This window comes from Abrus precatorius, unplaced genomic scaffold, assembly GCF_003935025.1.
Source record: "Abrus precatorius isolate BTA unplaced genomic scaffold, Abrus_2018 Scaffold9, whole genome shotgun sequence".
Taxonomy (NCBI): domain Eukaryota; kingdom Viridiplantae; phylum Streptophyta; class Magnoliopsida; order Fabales; family Fabaceae; genus Abrus; species Abrus precatorius.
The window spans coordinates 27,204,012-27,222,207 of record NW_020874439.1 but is presented as its reverse complement, the minus strand read 5'-3'; the positions used below and the strand labels follow the sequence as shown (position 1 = coordinate 27,222,207).

General features: G+C 31.7%; 2 protein-coding genes across 2 annotated transcripts; both read right to left on the bottom strand.

Moving 5' to 3' along the window:
* Positions 1-225: 225 nt before the first annotated feature.
* On the bottom strand, positions 226-3,201 carry LOC113850264 (lysine histidine transporter 1-like). Its single transcript, XM_027480723.1, has 7 exons — positions 3,023-3,201; positions 2,089-2,472; positions 1,188-1,581; positions 957-1,062; positions 767-858; positions 427-495; positions 226-324 (listed from the first exon to the last, which is right to left on the bottom strand). The coding sequence occupies exons 1-7, from the start codon at positions 3,199-3,201 to the stop codon at positions 226-228; spliced, it is 1,323 nt and encodes a 440-aa protein (XP_027336524.1).
* Positions 3,202-12,932: 9,731 nt separating this feature from the next.
* Positions 12,933-17,240, bottom strand: LOC113850572. The gene is made up of 3 exons (XM_027481154.1): positions 16,764-17,240; positions 14,981-16,565; positions 12,933-14,713 (listed from the first exon to the last, which is right to left on the bottom strand). Exons 1-3 carry the CDS (start codon positions 17,107-17,109, stop codon positions 13,561-13,563), a joined length of 3,084 nt encoding a protein of 1,027 aa, XP_027336955.1. The 5' UTR covers positions 17,110-17,240; the 3' UTR covers positions 12,933-13,560.
* Between the last annotated feature and the right edge of the window lie 956 nt (positions 17,241-18,196).

Below are 18,196 nucleotides of genomic sequence, written 5' to 3'. Positions count from 1 at the left end.
TTATATGTCTTGAATAAAAATTGCGTTAAGTACAGAAAACAAAGCTTAAGAAAAATCAATTCTACAAAATAAAAAAATTAGAGCTAATTAAAACATCTAATCAAATGGATGATTAATTAAAACTAGAGCTAATCAAATAAGGACCAAAGAAATAGATTATCAAACGTCTTGGAAAAATGGAGACAAGATTGATTCTGCAGCCTCCCTTCATGCAAAAGAGAGAGGCTACGAGTAAAATTTGTAGTCCTTAGCTGCTAGTATGATCTGCCTCAATGCGCCAATAGGAGCCAAAACCATCAATAACACTCCAAATATGATGCAAAACTGAAGCAGAAACGAGAAATCAAACTCGTGTACAGTAAAAGGTAAAGCATAAAATTAAACAAAACAATTATAAAAGACTATGGAGTATTCTGGTTCACATACCCAATTTGCACACCAAGAAAAACTAAATCTCTTTGGTTTGTAGATGACAAGCCACATCACGCAAGGGAGCTGCAAGCGATTGTGAAATATATTAAAATAAGCATTTAATTACTGTAGCTATTTTATAAAAAACTATTGAAAAATATGAATGTCTTATTTTATAAGATAGATAACTTATTTTAAGTGGAGTAATGATGTTAAGACATTATATTGAAAATTTTATTAATTTTTTATTTGACTTTTTGCAGATAAAATATTATTAGTTCCCTTTAGATGATCAAGATATTTATTTTATGGGATAATTTAGTCGAATTTGACTATACATATCTATTTTCCTTACAAAGTATGTGGTGGGAGCAAATACAAATCCTCCAAAGAAGCCGAGAAGCCCACCAAAGAAAGGAAACGTGACTCCAAGGAACAATGTAAATGCTGCATATAAAGAAATTTGCAATTCTTAGATAAATTGTCTTTATAGTGGAATTAAGTACATGAAATGGAACTTGTACGAGAGGAGAAAGCACACTAACCAACGTAAATATTGCGAGTTATGAACCGAAGGAACCAAGTTGGCTTGAACTTCATATTTATCACAAGGAACGATTCCATCATATCAAACACTGGAACGGCAAAGACCTAACAAGAAAATCAATAAGATTTAGATGGTAAAGCACAACAAAATTTTTAATAATAACACACACACACACACACACACACACACAAACAAAAAAAGAAAAAGAGAGAAAGAACAAGTTATATACCTGATAGCTTCCAGTTACATGGACAACAACAAATATATTAGCAGCTACGATGAGCCAGCGTGGTTTCTCAAGGGATAAAAGGATGTTGTCACTAACAATGTTTCCAAAAGCCCAGTAACCAAAGATAGAAACAGGAAAATAACAAAGAGCCACAACGATATAAGCAACAAGCATGCCCTTCCACATGTCTATTTTGGAGGGCTTTTCTGGGGTGGAAGGGAGGGTTGCTTGGATCTCCAAAACCACATTGTGCCCAGCATACCCAAAAGCTATGTCACCCAAAGCACTAAAAAAGTCAAACGTATTTCCTGCATTTGTTGAAGATCTGTAACCATATTTCACGCCTGGTTGCGGACCCCTGTGAACTGAAGCTATCCAGGCAATAGTGGAGTAACTGCAGAATGACCAAAAATATTTGTTATATGATCATGTAATGTATAATTCTCATAAAAATTGTTAGATATATAGACTATAACTGCAGAATGACCAAAAATATTTGTTATATGATCATGTAATGTATAATTCTCATAAAAATTGTTAGATATAGACTATGGTCCACATACCAATTTATTACATGAATTAAATGAATTCTTTGAGAAAAAAGCAATGCTTTCTAGTGAATTTTACCAGTACTTTTAATTAGATCTTACTAGTCAGTTTCCTAACTATATTAATTAAGAAATCAATAAATAATTTATTAGAAAACAAATTAAGATGCAATAAAAAGTTATAGAAGTGGATGTATTTTATACATTTTTTAATAAAAATATTTTCAATTTAAATTTTTTATTCAGTCTCTTAAGAGTACTTGCATGCTTATTTCAAGTAAAAGGATTGATATTAAAAGTTAAAAAAATAAATAACAAACTTAAAAAGTAATTTCTCTTTCAAGGTGGAATACCTGAGGGACATAACAGCAGCAGCCCAAGAAATACCAGCAATGGAATTGAAACTTGGGAGGTGGGAGAGAATAAATTGAATACAAGAAAACATCATGATGAAGTAAGTTGTTTTGATGGGCTTACAGCCATCACAGAGAGTCTCATGAATCTTCTTAAGAGATTTTCCACCTGTGATCATGTAAACTATGTTAACGCCAACCTCCACCATTAGTTGCTGAGGCACAACAACCCAAAGTCCAAGCTTTTCCCCAAATGCATGCTGCCCCAATTCATGATATCTGTCGAACCTCTTTCCCGGCTCAGGCTCATGCATTTCAATCATTTGCCATGCAGTATAGAGAGTGCATATCCATGAAAGAATCAATATTGTAATGCCTGGACCCCTGCCCCATCAAAGAAAGTGACGTTAATGTAACAGCCATGCACACATATATACAACAATGATATACTTTTTAATGTAACATATTTTTAAGTCACGTTAATTGGTGTCACCTATTATACTTTTTTTTATTTTTCTTTTCTTGATGAATGTAAAATACTCATTTTCATGTAACGTGCCCATAATATACAATGAAAAAACCCTATTTAAAACCCAAAGATGAATGTATGATACTCATTTTTTATACACATGACATGAACTCATAAATACACAATGAAAAAAAACCCCTTTTTAACCCAGGGATGAATGCATAATACTGAGAATTTTTCATATAACGTGTTCACAAATACACAATAAAAAAAAAAAACCATTTTAAGTGATACTCATTTGTCATATAACGTGCTCATAAATACATGATAAAAAAACCCTTTTAACCCAACTATAATACTGAATTTTCACATAACTTGTGTGGATAAATACACAGTGAAAAAACCCTTAATGTATATCTATTTGCAAATGCTGAAGGATTAAGGAAAAGAGAACGATGAACAAACCATCCAAGCTCAGACATAGCGTAGGGGAAACCCAGCACTCCAGCTCCAACCACAGCAGTAACATTGTGAAAAGCTGAATACCACCACTTTGCGTTCCTTGATTTTGTGATTGGAAGCCAGTCATTGATATTTTTTTCTTCTACATCTCTTCTTGTTGACGACGTTGTTTTATCTTCCATATTTTTTTCCCACTGATTTGTTCTGATGATTAGGGTTGTGGTTTATTGCTTCAGTTAATTTATAGATGGAGTCTCCTACTTTTGTGTAGCGGTACAGTAGTTGTTTTTTTAATGGATAACAGATTTCACATATGAAATTTATCAGTTTGGATAACTTTTTAAAATTTTGTATTTTTTTAAAGAAATTTTATATCTTATCATGAAATTTACGTGAGTAATGTCACGTGGTATAATCATTAATTCATAAAATAAACAATTTATACTATTATACGTAGTTTTTTATATTAATTTTTTTTAAAAAATTATCTTAATTATTTGTGCTTTATTTTCATGTAATTTAATAATTGTAAGTGTTTTTGACAAACTTTAAATTTTTTTTTGGAACAAATGACTCATAAATTAGTTAAAAATTAAAAAGTTAATTTTTAATCGAAAATGATTAATTTAGTATTTTAAATTTAAAATATTTGATAAATTTAATATTTATCGATGCATGATAAATTTAATATTCAACTAGTTTATAAATATAAATATAAAATAATATTAAAAAATATATATGTATAATATTTTTTATATTATGCATTCTATTTTTATTTTGTTAATGCAAATATAATTTGGTTAATTATAGTTTTGATGCACCACTTGCTTAAGATACACAATAAGAAAAAATTAATTTAGCCAAAATTATAAAGTTTAATGACAAAAGTATCTATAATTCCTCTAAAAGTGAGAAAATATTGTATATTTTTTTATAAATTAACAACTGTGATTCTTTTAGTATTTTAAAAATAAAAAAATATTTACATATTTTATAGATAAACTATTAGTCTTATTATTTATTAATATTAAATTAACAATGATAATTATTTAATGTGTGAAAAAAGTATTAAAAGTCATATTGATTTATAAGGCACGATTAAAATTATCAAGTATTTAATCACAAAATTAATAATTGACTCAAATTGTTAGTCACAAACAATTTTAACAATAAAGAGGTGATTTGTAGCAAAATTTTAAAAATAATGACTAAAAAAATCTATGATAATCTTTTTGTTGGCAAAATTAATTGCAGAAATCCATAGGTAACCAAAAACAGCCATTGAAATTTTAGTCACAAATTGATCACAAAATGTGAAAGCATGTTTTGATCGATAAATCACAACAATTAATTTCAGTTGTAAAATCGGTCATTAATTTGTAATTTTTTATATATATATATATATTTGGTTACAAATTCGATGGCTAATGGGGACTGCCACCTTTAGTGACTAAATTAGTGGCTAATGGTGACCATCGCCTTCGGTGGCTAAATAATTAACAGTGACAACAAAAGTATCAATATCTAATCTACCACAAGTTTTTTGTGGCTACTTCAGCTCAGTTGCAGATTAATAACGACCATTTTTAGTTACTTTTTTCGCTGACAAGTTTAGTTGCCAATTCTTTATTTACCAAATTTGGTGGCTGCTATAAATGAATAACTTATAATTGTTTTTTTTTTTGAGATTTTATTAAACAAAACATGTTTATTTAACAAAACTTACATGTACTCTTTGACAAAATTTCTTTATACAAAAAATAATTTTATTTAATAAAATTTGTTGATATTTCAAGATGACAAAACTTATAAAGAAATATGTCTCTAGAAATAAATTAATTATATAGTACATAACAATAATAAAAGCTATAGTAAATTAGGAAAGCAGGTGACTTATAAATAAGTTAATAAAATATCTGTTATAATATATTTTAAAAATTTAAATATTTAAAATTTAATTCTTAACAAATTTCATAAATAAAGAATGTTAATCTCTTAAATATTTAAAATAAATTATTTTTTAATATAATTTTTTTAAAGTAATTATCGTTTAAAAAAGAAATAATTGTTCATTCACGTGAAACTATATTATATTTTTTTAAACTCATTCACATCTTTATTTTTTAAACAAGTTTAAAAATTTGTTTTGTATTTCTAACGTAAAATTTAATGATAATTTGAGTGGTTATGGTTAAAATTTATTTGATAAAAATTTGAAAAGAAATATCCAAGATAATAGATCTAAAGTTTAAAAAGAAATATCTAAACTTTCTTCCAAGATTTTCTTTTTTTTTTTTGGTGAAGTGGTACTGTGACTCAGATAGGGTTTTCTTACCCTTCGTCTCCATCGTTCTCCTGGGAGTCATTGTGACTTTAACCGTAGCACAAAAGTGAGATCCCTTACCTATCTGTGACTCATCAGGTTAGAGAAGTTCAAAAATGAAGAATCTTGAAGCTGAGGAATCTTCGAAAGAGGAGCTAGATCTGATGCTCCAGAGCACGAAGAAGGTCAAGATGGATCCATCTCCTCCCACGAAGGATGCTATCTCGAATATGCAAGAAGACGCGCTTGTAGATCTGCTCCAGAATCAAGTGCTCTCTATCCCTGACTCTCCTACTTTTATTTCTTACAAAGATAAAGTCTTAGAACCAAAAAGCTTAGATTTGATTCTGAATGATGACGAAATAGTTAAATCGGTTCTGGATGAGTTTAATATTTACTCTGATCTAGATGACCAAGACGATGTTCTAAATAATACTCAGAACTTATGTCCAGACATTAAAATCCCTCTAGAGGACTACGAGATGTGGTGTTCCCCTTGGAAATTTACTCTAATAGTAAAACTTTTAGGAAAATCGATAAGCTTTAACTACTTATCTCATAAATTAGGGAATATTTGGGGGAAAAATGATCCCCTTAAAATACTAGATCTTAATAACGACTTCTTTTTGGTCAAGTTTGATAATCTGGAGGATTATAAGTTCGCTCTCTTTGAGGGCCTTTGGCTTATTCTAGATCATTATCTACTAGTGTAGAGATGGCGGCCTTTATTTAGGCCAAAGGATCATAACCTTAAGAAAATAGCTGTGTGGGTTAGAATCCCTAACCTCCCTTTAGAACTCTATCATGAAAAATTTCTTTAGCAAGTTGAGGCCTGCCTGGGTTCAATGCTCAAAATTGATCCCCATACGTCTTTACTTTCTACAAGAAGGTTTGTTAGGATTTGTATGGAAATAGATTTGAGGAAGCAATTGGTTCCCTCTTTCAAGGTTCTAGGGCGGGAATTTATAGTTGAGTATGAGGGACTTCATCTTATCTGTTTTAGATGTGGTAAATATGGTCACAGATAGGAAATGTGCACTAATCCTATAGTCTATAATCAGGAAGGGTTAGATACTGTATCTAATAATAACTACAGCTCTCCAGGTAATGGTTGTGAGTATGATCAGCCAAGTGTTTCTTTTAAAGAAATTAGTCAAGATTGTTCTATGGGTGAAGTAAGTCAAGAACATAGTGCTTTTGGCCCCTGGATGTTGGCCAAGAAGCCTGTCAGGAGAAAATTTGGTCCAACACATAACACCCCCAAAAATTCTAGCAAGGACATGGATCTGTCCTCAAGTTCTAGGTTTAATATGCTAGGAGATTCTGCAATAGGGTTGAGCCAAATTATAGATAATGAATCTTTCACTATTAGTGCTGACCAAAATGGTAATGCGGAGTCTCATAATGTTTCTCTAAGTCCAAGATCTATGAAGAAATCTTCTAATGAATATAAATTGCATACTCATAGTAAGAAGACTCAGAAAATGAAAACTCTAGCTAAACTTGGAAATTTGGGTGAGAGTAAACAAGTTAGTATTAAAACTAATACTGCAATTAATTTGGATATTAAACAACTTCCCTATACCTTAACTAAGAAAGAAACCCAAGATACTCTATTGCTAATGTCTAGAATCCAAAAAGATTAGATTGAAAATGATTAGATAGGAAAGTCTATTCAAGATTTAATTGGAGTCAGGTCTAGGCATATATGAACTCCCCAAGGTAATTTAGTTCATGATCCTACTGATAGGCCACCTGACCCCAGTTCTGTTATAGATGAAGAAACCTTTCCTTAGGAGTCTATGTGTGCCTTTAAGCATGTTCAACCTATGGATTGTAATAGTACAACATTTCAGCACCTATCAGGTGTAGGATACCTGACCAATAGTCAATGAATTGTTTATTTTAGAACTGTAGGGGTGCAGGAGGGAAATCCTTCCCTAGATTAATAAATGACCTGATTTCCATTTATAATCTAGATTTTCTCGCAATTTTTGAGCCTAGGATTAGCCTTAATAAAGCTGATCTGACAATCAAAAAATTTAAGTTGGATAGTTTTGAGAAAGTAGATGTTGTTGAGTACGCTGGGGGAATCTAGTGCTGTTGAAATTCTAATAGGGTTAAGGCTGATGTTATATCTAAGTCTAAGTATTGCATTCACCTTAAAATCACTCACTGTAGCCAATTTGTCTAGTTCTTGTCCTCTATCTATGCCAGTCCTCATGAAGGATTTAGAACTGAGTGTTGGCAAGAGTTAGTTCAATTTAGTTCATCCACTAATGCCCCTTGGTGTGTAGCAGGGGACTTCAATACTGTTCTCTACAACTTTGAAAAAGTAGGAGGAAGACATGCTAATATCTCTAGTATTAGAAAACTAGCTGATTGCCTAGACACTAGTGGATTATAGGATTTAGGTTTTAAGGGCTCTCTTTTTACTTGGCAAAAGGGAGTTTTGAAAGAAAGGTTAGATAGAGTTGTGGCCAATGATCCTTGGAGATCTCATTTCTATAATAGTTCTGTTATTCATATTCCTATTCTTAAGTCTGATCATCATGCTCTCTAGTTAAAAATTAGAGACAGTAATAACTCTAACCCAGTCAATAAGCCCTTTAAATTCTTAGCCCACTAGATTTCTCATAAAGACTTTCATACTCAAGTAAGGAATTCTTGGTTTCCTTCTAGTCCCTGGACAACTAATGTTTCTAGATTTCAAAGTAATATTTCTAAATGGAATAAGTCTGTATTTGGTAATATATTTATGAGAAAAAAACATATTTTTAGAAGAATTGAGGAAATTTCTAAGAAATTGACTATAGGAGACAACTCTTTTCTATTAAATCTTAGGAAATCTCTCTGGGAGGAATATCAACTAATTTTAGATAATGAGGAAACCTTTTGGTATCACCACTATAGGAATAATTGGATTAAACTTGGAAATAGGAATACTAGATATTTAATTGAAGCTCTTAAAGATGATTATAATAATTAGGAATATGACCCTGTGAGACTGAAAGCTATGGCCTTAAATTATTTTCAAGATATCTATTTTGATCTCACTCCTAATACTTTTGATTTGTACAGTCTGAATACATTTCCTCCCTTGCAAACATCTAACCATATTAGGATCCATTCTATGGTGACTAGAGGAAGTTAAAGCCTCTTTGTTTAGCATTGGAAATTTCAAGTCTCCTGGGCCTGATGGTCTCCATGCAATTTTTTATAAGAATCAATGGGAGTTCTTAGGTCCTTTTATTCATGATTTTGTTTTAGACATGTTTACTAATCCTGAGAAAATTTCTACTGTTAATGAAACTGGAATTACCTTAATCCCTAAGACCGACAATCCTGAATACATAAAAAGCTTTAAACCAATATCCCTTTGTAATGTTAGCTATAAAATTATTACTAAAATTTTAGCCAATAGACTGAGAAACTCTCTTCCCTATCTAATATCTGAAAACCAAGCCAGCTTCATTCATGGGAGGCAAGGGATAGATAACTCCTTAATTATTCAAGAAATCATGCATTCATTTAGTAAGTTAAAAGGTAGGAATGGTTACATGATTCTCAAAATTGACCTGGAAAAAGCTTATGATCGCCTAAGATGGAAGTTCATTTTAGATACTGTTAAAAAAATTGGTTTTAATTCTAATATAGTTAACCTTATTCATCATTGCATTTCTTCATCCTCTATGTTTTTAAATTGGAATAGGAGTAGAACTGAGTCCTTTTTACCCTCTAGGGGTATCAGGCAAGGGAACCCTATCTCTCCCTATCTGTTTGTGTTGTGTATGGAAAGGTTAGCTCATCTAATTAAAGATAGGGTCATGTCTACTGACTGTAATACTTTCTTCTTTAGCAATTCTGGGCCTCAGATTTCCCATTTATTTTTTGCTAATGACATTATTTTAGTAGCAAAGGCTGACATGCATAATGCCAACATCATTAAAACTGTTTTAAATGAGTTCTGTCTTGCTTCTGGTATGAAAATTAATCAGGAGAAATTCTCAATTTTTTTCTCCAAAAATTCTGACTTAGTGCTTATCTAGGAAATTAGTAATAGCCTAGGTATCAGGTCCACTAAAGATTTTGGGAGATATCTTGGCATACCTATCAATCACCATAAACCCTCTAAGCAGGATTTTACCTTTTTAATAGATAAGGTTAGGAAAAAGCTTTCTCTTTGGAAATTGAATTCCCTTTCCATGGCTGGTAGGGTTGTTTTAGCTCAGTCTTGCCTTATGAGCATTCCTTCTTATCTTATGCAAACCATGCTTATTCCTAAAGGAGTCTGTAATGAAATTAATAAATTATGCAGGCAGTTCATTTGGGGTTCTTTTGGAGGCAAGAAATGTCACCTTGTTGGGTGAGAAAAAATTTGTAGGCCTAAGTCTGATGGTGGCCTAGGATTTAGGAACTTGCAAATGCTTAATCAAGCCTATTTAATGAAATTATGTTGGAAATTGATTACTTCCCCCTCTACTCTTTAGGCTCAAGTCCTCTCTAGTAAATACAAATTTTATATTAGCAGAACCCTTAATTTAGGCACTAGTAATTTTTCTTCGCACCTTTAGAAAGGCATGAGTTATGTGTGGCACATCTTCTCTCAAGGGTTAGGATGAGTTGTGAGTAATGGGCTAACTGTGAAATTCTGGACAGACAGTTGGATTCCTCACATTTCTAATCTATCTAACCTTGCTTTGCATCGTATTGCAGAGGCTGATTTAAATCTTCCTGTTATTCTGTTTACTAATAAGGGTGAATGGAATTTGAATAAGATTAAGAATGCTCTTCCCCTTTCAATCTGCAACTACATTTCCTGTTTAAAACCCCCTTCTATATCTGGGGTGCAAGACACTATTTTTTGGAAACATGATGGAAACGGAATTTTTTCTATTAAATCTGCTTACAATTTGGTTTATGCGAATAATCATGATTTTAATTCAAATTCTGCTTTATTTAAATTGATTTGGAAATGGGATGGGCCTCCTAATGTGATCATCTTTTTGTGAAAAATTGCTCATGGAAGGCTTCTGACCAATGTAGAGAGGCATACGAGAGGCGTGACTTGTGATTCTCTTTGCCCTAGATGTAATTCTGCTCCTGAGACTATCGTGCATGTGCTTAGAGATTGCTATTTTGCTAAGCAAGTTTGGCAACAATTTCTTCTCCCTCAAAATTGGGCTTATTTTTTTTAGTAATAACCTTTTTACCTGGCTGCAGCATAATCTAACAGCATATAATTGGAATAACTCTACTGGTTGGAATAGACTTTTTGGTATTATTATATGGCATCTTTGGAAAAACAGGAATGCATCATTATTTCAAAAATCAGGATTTCAAGTTAATGCTCTCATTCATAAAATTTTTTGTGATTTTGATTACTTTAAACTTTGTTGCAGGGGCAAATCTAAGGTGATTCTCTCTATTACTGATGACCAGTGTCAAATTAAATGAAATCCCCCTCCCTCCCAACAGTTGAAGCTTAATACTGATGGTGTTGTTTCTCCAAATTCCACCTCTGCTGGTTATGGTGGCCTTATCCACAATGACAAAGGGCAACTTGTGGTTGGGTTTTACTCTTGTTTAGAAGCTTGTTCCTCGATTGAAGCTGAATTGTGGGGTATATTTTTTGGTCCAGCTTGTTATTCAAAATAATATCTCCAACATTTGGATTGAAAGTGACTCCAAATAAGCAATTTCTCTTGTTCTTACAGTTCAGAATTATTTTCACCCTTTGTATTATCTGATTCATAGCATTAGACATTTGCTTAAGAAGATTAAATTTATTAGATTCAGCCATGCATATAGGGAGACCAATTTTTATGCTGATAGGCTTGCCAAATTAGGCCTTGAATCGTGTATTCCTTTCTCTTGTTTTGATAGGGCTCCTTGTCTTTGGCCTTATTTGAATTTAGACTCAATTGGTTTGTTTACCTCTAGAATGAGATTTTAGTTGTGTTTTTGGGCTTTTAGCCCCTGTTGTAAGCAAAAAATAAAAATAAAAATATCTAAGATAAAGAGATCTAATAGAATCAAGTAATTTTTTCTTGAAATATTATCTTAGAAGTTTTGTTCAATTTCTCCTTTTTTTATTTTAATTTTTTTTATTTCTCCATTTTTAATAGTATACAAACTTATTTCTTAAATTTATCATACACCCTAAACCTACATAATCATTCTCTTTTTGGATTGTTATACTTTCAATTATAATCTTTATAAATTTAAAAATATCATATACTCTTTCCAATTATATTAAAAATTATTACTTTTATTTTATTAGAATAAAAATAATAACTAAAAAGTTTATGTTGAGCTAGAAAAGTAAAAGAACTTAATTCACGGTAAGAGTAATAATTAAAGAGATTATATTAAACTAGAAAAAATAAAGGAACTTAATTTGTTGTATTTTTTACTTAAGTTACTATTATTCGCTTAAGTAACTATAGTACTTTATAAATAACGTAAATACCCTTTATATTAATTCTCTGATTAAATACTTGATAGATTCTACGTTTTTTTATCACATGAAATAATTATTATTATCAATTTTATATTAATAAATAGTTAAGTTAGTAATTTATTTAAAAATAACATGAATACCTTTCAATCTTTAACGTATATAAGAAATCACATTTATCAATTTTAAAGAGAGTATATAATATTTAATCAAGCATGTATCATACAGTAACAGACACTTAAATACTTTTGCTGAATTGGTTGGTAGCTAAATCATTTTTTGCTTACCATGAATCTTATGCAATTGGTGAATCAAAACTATAATTAACCAAATTATGTTTGTATTAACGAAATAAAATTAAAATTTATAATATAAAAAATATTATACATATATTTTAATAATAGTAATCAAAACATCTGTTATTATTATTATTATTATTATAGTTGAATATTAACTTTATCAAAAATTTTAAATTTAAAATACTAAATTAATCATTTTCTGTTAAAATTAGCTTTTTAATTTTCAATTAATTTAAATCATTTGTCCAAAAAAAATAAATTTAAAGTTTAATCAAATTTCACATCTCTTCCTCCAATTATTTGTTTTCTCTCTCCCCTAAGTCTTAACATCTCTCTCTAACCTCATATCCAACTTTCTTCTTTCCACCGTCACCTGCGCAGCCATACCCACCTCATTCCTCTTCTCCCATACCCAATTAAGGAAATAAAAACAGAATTTATAATATAAAAAGATATTATACATATATTTTAATATTATATATATATATATATATATATATATATATATATATATAAACTAGTTGAATATTAACTTTATCAAATATTTTTAAATAATAAATTAATCATTTTCAGTTAAAAATTAACTTTTTAATTTTCAACTAATTTATGAGTCATTTGTCCACAAAAAAACAAAAAAAATCGAAGTTTAACCCCCGGTCATATGCTTTCCCTCTCTCCTACGTTTAACATTCTCTCTCCAACCTTCGTATCCAACTCCCTTTCTCTTCTTTTCATACCCAACTCTTCCATCATCCAGTTCCTGTCATAACGAAACAGAATCCGAACCTATCAACAAAGAGATTCACAAAATAAGCTAATACAAAAATTCTAATTAGATGATAATTTCCAAATAACATTAAAATTTAATAGTCAAATGAGATTTTAGAGACTGCAAATAAAAGAATTAACAATGGTCGCGATGATAATTAAAACAAGATCAGAATTCTGGGTCATCATTACCTAGTGGAATAGAAGCTGTAATGCTGAATGATAAAAAATCTATCAGGAAGATAAAGAAGAGAGAGGATATAAGCCCTTGCAAGGAATTTTATTAGATACTATATTGTATGGTTCCTGCAACTTGAAAGAGTGTTATGAATCATTGCCGTACTATGATCTCATACTAAGACAGCACACGTAAAAGACCAAAACTCAACTGTTCCAGCTGGAAAGATTTTCCTATGACCTTGTGAAATATAAACTCAACTGATCGAGCAGTAAAGAATCGACCTACAATAATTGTTTAAATGGAAAGAATTTCCAAAGTTGCAACTAGCAACCATTGGAATCTTCTTCAATTGAAATAACAGTACCATGGCCAGCTAAAGCTACAATTCCTTGATATAAAGAATCATATAACCATCTCACTCTGTCTGTAATCTGGAGTGATGAAAATCTCAAACTTCCAATTCTAGAATTCAAGGACCCACATATTGCCCGTGTCAAGAACTCCTGAGTTTTACATCTTCGACTCGTCTGCTTTCTTGTTGCCATCTAATATTCCATTAATCAGTTTGTCCTTGTTAGGTAAGACCGGATCATCAACAAATGAATAGTTCTTTTGAGATTTTTGCTTCTCTCTGTAATTTGACGAAGGAGTTTTGGAAAGGGTACCCTTAGTCGACGCAGAGGACGAATTTAAAATATCAGCCAGAGAAGTGTACAAGACATTAACATTGTCTGATTGCTTTACACTAATCTCTCTTCCCTTGCTGCTGTGCCACAAATCCTTAGCTTGCCAAAAATAATTGTCTTCTTCATCACATTTTGTCTTTTCTTGCTCTTCTGGTTGCGTTAAACAAGAGCTATCTCCTTCAGAGTCGGAAGTATCATCATCCAAGACAACTGGTTCATAATCAGGATGCTTTGACAAATCCAGTTCTATGGCTTTCTCAAGTAACTTATCTTCCAGGTCACTCGGGTTGGAATGGTTCACAGAAATGGGAACTAATTCCTCCCGTGGGGATTCCATGTTATCATCTTTCATGGGTGACTCAGATAATGCACTATCTGAGTTGGAAGCTAAAGTTTCCAGGTCAGAAACAGAAACAGCAGGAACAAAAGGAAAAATATAAGTGAGCTCTAATTTAACACCAGGCATTATCTGTAGCAAGGATGCCAACTTTTGAAAACCAAGCTCCTGTATATCAAGATGATAGCCATACCTATCAGCAAAATGCCTTCGGAAAGAACCAATATTATATCCTTCTGGGTGTTTCCTCAATATCTCACTCACAAGTTTCTGACAGTCTTCTAATATATCATTTCTAGACCTCTTTGCATATTTTGTTTCAGTAGCAGGTGCAGAAACTCTAGTATGAGAAATACTCTGATTTTGTTTCTCCACATGATGTTTCAATGGCTTTTGCAAGTTGGACTGTGATGTTCTACTTAGAAAGAGAGAACTCAAACCATTTGAACCATGAGATTGGCCCACCATAGAATTCTTCTGAAGCGGTTGAGTTAGCCTAAAAGGAAATGTTTGGGAGGGGCTTTCCTCCAACCACTTTTTCTCTGCTATTAACAGTTCCACCAATTGAAGAATATCTTTTTTTAACAGAGATCTAAGAGCCAGGGGCCCATCATTTTGTAATTTATGTGCCATATCCTCCCTGTCACAAAAACCATGTAGCAAATGTTTTGAAATTACTCTTTCACTAAGTAGTTCCATATAATCATCATAAAATATCAAAAGGATCACAACTTTTTAATAGAAACTTTATGATATAATTAATTTATTATATGTTTCCTTTCCTTGGTAGTTGAGGTTCAGATTAGAACAAGGAAAGAATGAACATGTAACAGCCAAAAGTTGGTTATTATCCATAAAAAGGGGAATTATTTTAAAAGATCTGTACAAAACTAATATGCACACTAACCTGCTTCTTGACTGGGAGAAAAGAAGTGATCCTTTGGGCGTGAAAACAAAAGATTCCACATCATTCCAAAAGGAAACACTAGAAAATAACTTAGGCTTTCCAGAACAACTAGCATTCTGATCCAGTTCTGATACCTTACGATCTTCAAAATGACTAACAGTCTGGTCTAGTTCAGATACCTTGGAATTCTCAACATGACTGGTTACCTTGCTCTGATGAGCAGCTGAATCATCATACTTTGCATTGCTTTTCCAAAATGGCCACCGACTTCTAATGCAGCTAAAGAATATTGGACTTCTGCTATAAGTTTCAACACTTCCCCCAGGTCTTTTGTCAACAAGAGATTCCTCAGTTGGTGAAGAATATAGACTGTGACAAACTCCACCAACCTCATTTCTAGTTGAACTCTCACATTTGCTCTCTGCTTTTAAATTTTCAGATTCGCACTCTGCAATAGCATCGTTTTCCACCATTGAGTAATTATTTCCAGAAGAGTGATTCCCTGAAGTTGCATTATTTTCCAGAATTTTATGACTTACACCCTCTGACTTCACAATGTCATCATCAAACGTGTTTTGAGATGTCATTTCTACAGAACCTGTCCGAGTTTTGAAATCTTTGTTGTCCTTGGGAAACAGTTGAATCTCTGATTGCTGTGCATTACCCACATCCACAATATTGTCACTAGCCACAGAAGATTTCTGCAACACATTTGGGGTCTGAACAAAATGTCTGTCAACAAATGAAGGAAATGATGATTTAACATCCATAAATTCCTCATCGGGTTTCCCTTGTGAAGAGACCGATTGGAATGATTTTAAATCATCATCCAAACTCCTTTCATGGAATGAGGCAATTGAGGATGTCTCGTCCACATCTTTAGCCTTATTTTTATCATCACCATTTAGTTTTGGAGTTGCTGCATATCCTCTCTCCTCATTCTTAACAACAGCCATTGTTGACGGCACAACCCTGCTCTCAAAAGGTTTAGGGGATTCTGAAGGAACCAGATGTACATTAAAATCACCATCACCTAAAGGCTGGAGTTGTACTAGTGGAATTGATGATAGAAAGTGGGAAAACTTTTTATATCCATAAAAGTTTTTATCCAAACGCACATCACATTTTGCCAACTTAACATGAAGATCTGTAATGCAGATCCCTTTTGGATGCGAACTCAATATATGCCTAACCTGCCTCGCAACTGAACTGGGAATCAAACCTAACTTTACCTCTAAGGAAGGTTCATAGATCTCCACATCCGTTAAAGGCTTGGCAAGAGGCGCCTTGTAGCTTCCATACCAAGAACCAATCAGACCATCAGGAGGAGGGTTGAAATGTTTTCCAGCAAGATCTTCTCCCTTAAGTAACGAAGACCATTGCCATGCTATAGTAGCCGCAGTGCACAAAACACTAGGAGGCTTCGTCGGAGTAGCAAGCAAGATATTGTAGTTATTCATTCTTAACCTATGCAATATGCCAGCAAAATCTCTATCACCAGATATAAAAAATAGATGCGCAGGTGGAGGATTTTGGGAAACCCAATACATAAGATCAACAAGAATATCAGCACTATTCCTTCCATCTGCAACATAAGTATTATAACAATATTATAATTCTAAAAGCTAAAATTGTATATAAATTAAACACAGCAATGACATCCATTTCAATTATAATGAATTGATGAAATTTGTAACAAATAGAAAATGATCATAGGTGTGGCAAATTACTTGCACATTTATAACTATATATATAGAATATGGGAACAGAAGAGAAAAGGAACCATTGGAAACGTGAGATAAACGAATGCCGGTGTAAACAAGTGCTTCTTGGTTGGATTGGGAGAGTTGGTGAACGTTGCCGAAAGCGGTGATATTAAGAGGACCCTTAATTCCGTTCGTTCTCACTGCTTGCATGATTGCGAATGCGACTTTGGAAGCGTCGTAGCCCTCGGGCACGTGGCAGTTCTTGAAATCCCACCACACCGAAACCCTAACATTTCGTGAAGACTCTTCCTCCTCTCCGCAGCGACTCCACTGATGAGGAGAAGATGATAATTCACGCGCTTGAAGCGCGCCAGGTGAAGATGATGAGAGAAAGAAGATATTTCTACGGAGAAGGGATTTCATTGTTTTGGGGTCAGAATTAGAAACAAAGGGAGTGAGAAAGGAAATTTTGCAGTCGCAGTGACTCCATTGATGTTAATTAGAATAGAATGGAAAGAGAGGAAAGGTTTAGGACTTCGCAGATGAAAACATATAGCTAAAGCCCTTCCACTTTGGATTATAGTTTTTGAATATTTTATTTTATTTTTATTAAAAAATGGTCTATTTTACTCCACTCAATAATTTATGTTCACTAAACTTAATTTATTTTTTAAAGTTTTATTTTAATTTTCAAAATTTTTAAATTGAATTTTTTCTTTAACCTTGTTCTATCTCCTAATTTGACAAAAAATATAAAAAATAAAATAACATTGTTTTAACTATGGATTAATAACATGGTAAGATTTTATTTAAAATCACATATTAATAATATTTTTTAATTACTAATTTTTTAATATATATAACAGATTGTATCCAATATTCTTGAATGAACCACTAAAAGTATCTTTAATTGCTTTCCTTGACCAACAACTATTTTTTCTTTCATCATTAATACTTAACAATCATTGTCAAAACATAAGTTTCATACATTTATCATTTTTTTAAATTATTATCATTAGGAATCTATATTTATATCAAACACAAAAATATTATTTAAATAAAAAATAAAGAGCAAAAATTAGAAAAACAACTTTAGCACAAAACAAAATTAGAAAATTAAATTGAATTAAAAATTAAAAGATCAAATCAAAATTTTAATTAAATTTAAACGAAAAAAATATAAGTTAACATTCTTTTTGTGTATTTTTTATAAGTTTAAATTTTTTTTTCTTAGACATAATTGATTTTTTTATGTATATCATTTTCACATAGTTACATTATTATGAAAATAATATAAACTAGCTTATTCTTTAATCAGTAAGTTTTATTTTATTGTTTGTGTTATTTAAATTTTAAAGAAATGTTTTGGTAAAAACAATAAATTTTAATCAAATATGTTTTGAATTTTGTAAAGATAAATATTCTTAACAATAACATTTTTTAATACTATAATTGTATCTTGTGAAATTAAGAGTTTATTTGTTTCTATTTTGGTTTTTAATTTTAAGAA

Excerpts from the sequence above, each read along its gene's own strand:
- LOC113850264 (XM_027480723.1), bottom strand. The coding sequence starts at position 3,201 with ATGGAAGATAAAACAACGTCGTCAACAAGAAGAGATGTAGAAGAAAAA. Across the intron at positions 2,473-3,022 it reads GCTATGTCTGAGCTTGGATG|GGGTCCAGGCATTACAATAT; the intron begins GTTTGTTCATCG and ends TTGATGGGGCAG. Across the intron at positions 1,582-2,088 it reads GCTGCTGTTATGTCCCTCAG|TTACTCCACTATTGCCTGGA; the intron begins GTATTCCACCTT and ends GTCATTCTGCAG.
- LOC113850572 (XM_027481154.1), bottom strand. The coding sequence starts at position 17,109 with ATGAAATCCCTTCTCCGTAGAAATATCTTCTTTCTCTCATCATCTTCA. Across the intron at positions 16,566-16,763 it reads TTTATCTCACGTTTCCAATG|ATGGAAGGAATAGTGCTGAT; the intron begins GTTCCTTTTCTC and ends CTTATGTTGCAG. Across the intron at positions 14,714-14,980 it reads TTCTCCCAGTCAAGAAGCAG|GGAGGATATGGCACATAAAT; the intron begins GTTAGTGTGCAT and ends TTTTTGTGACAG.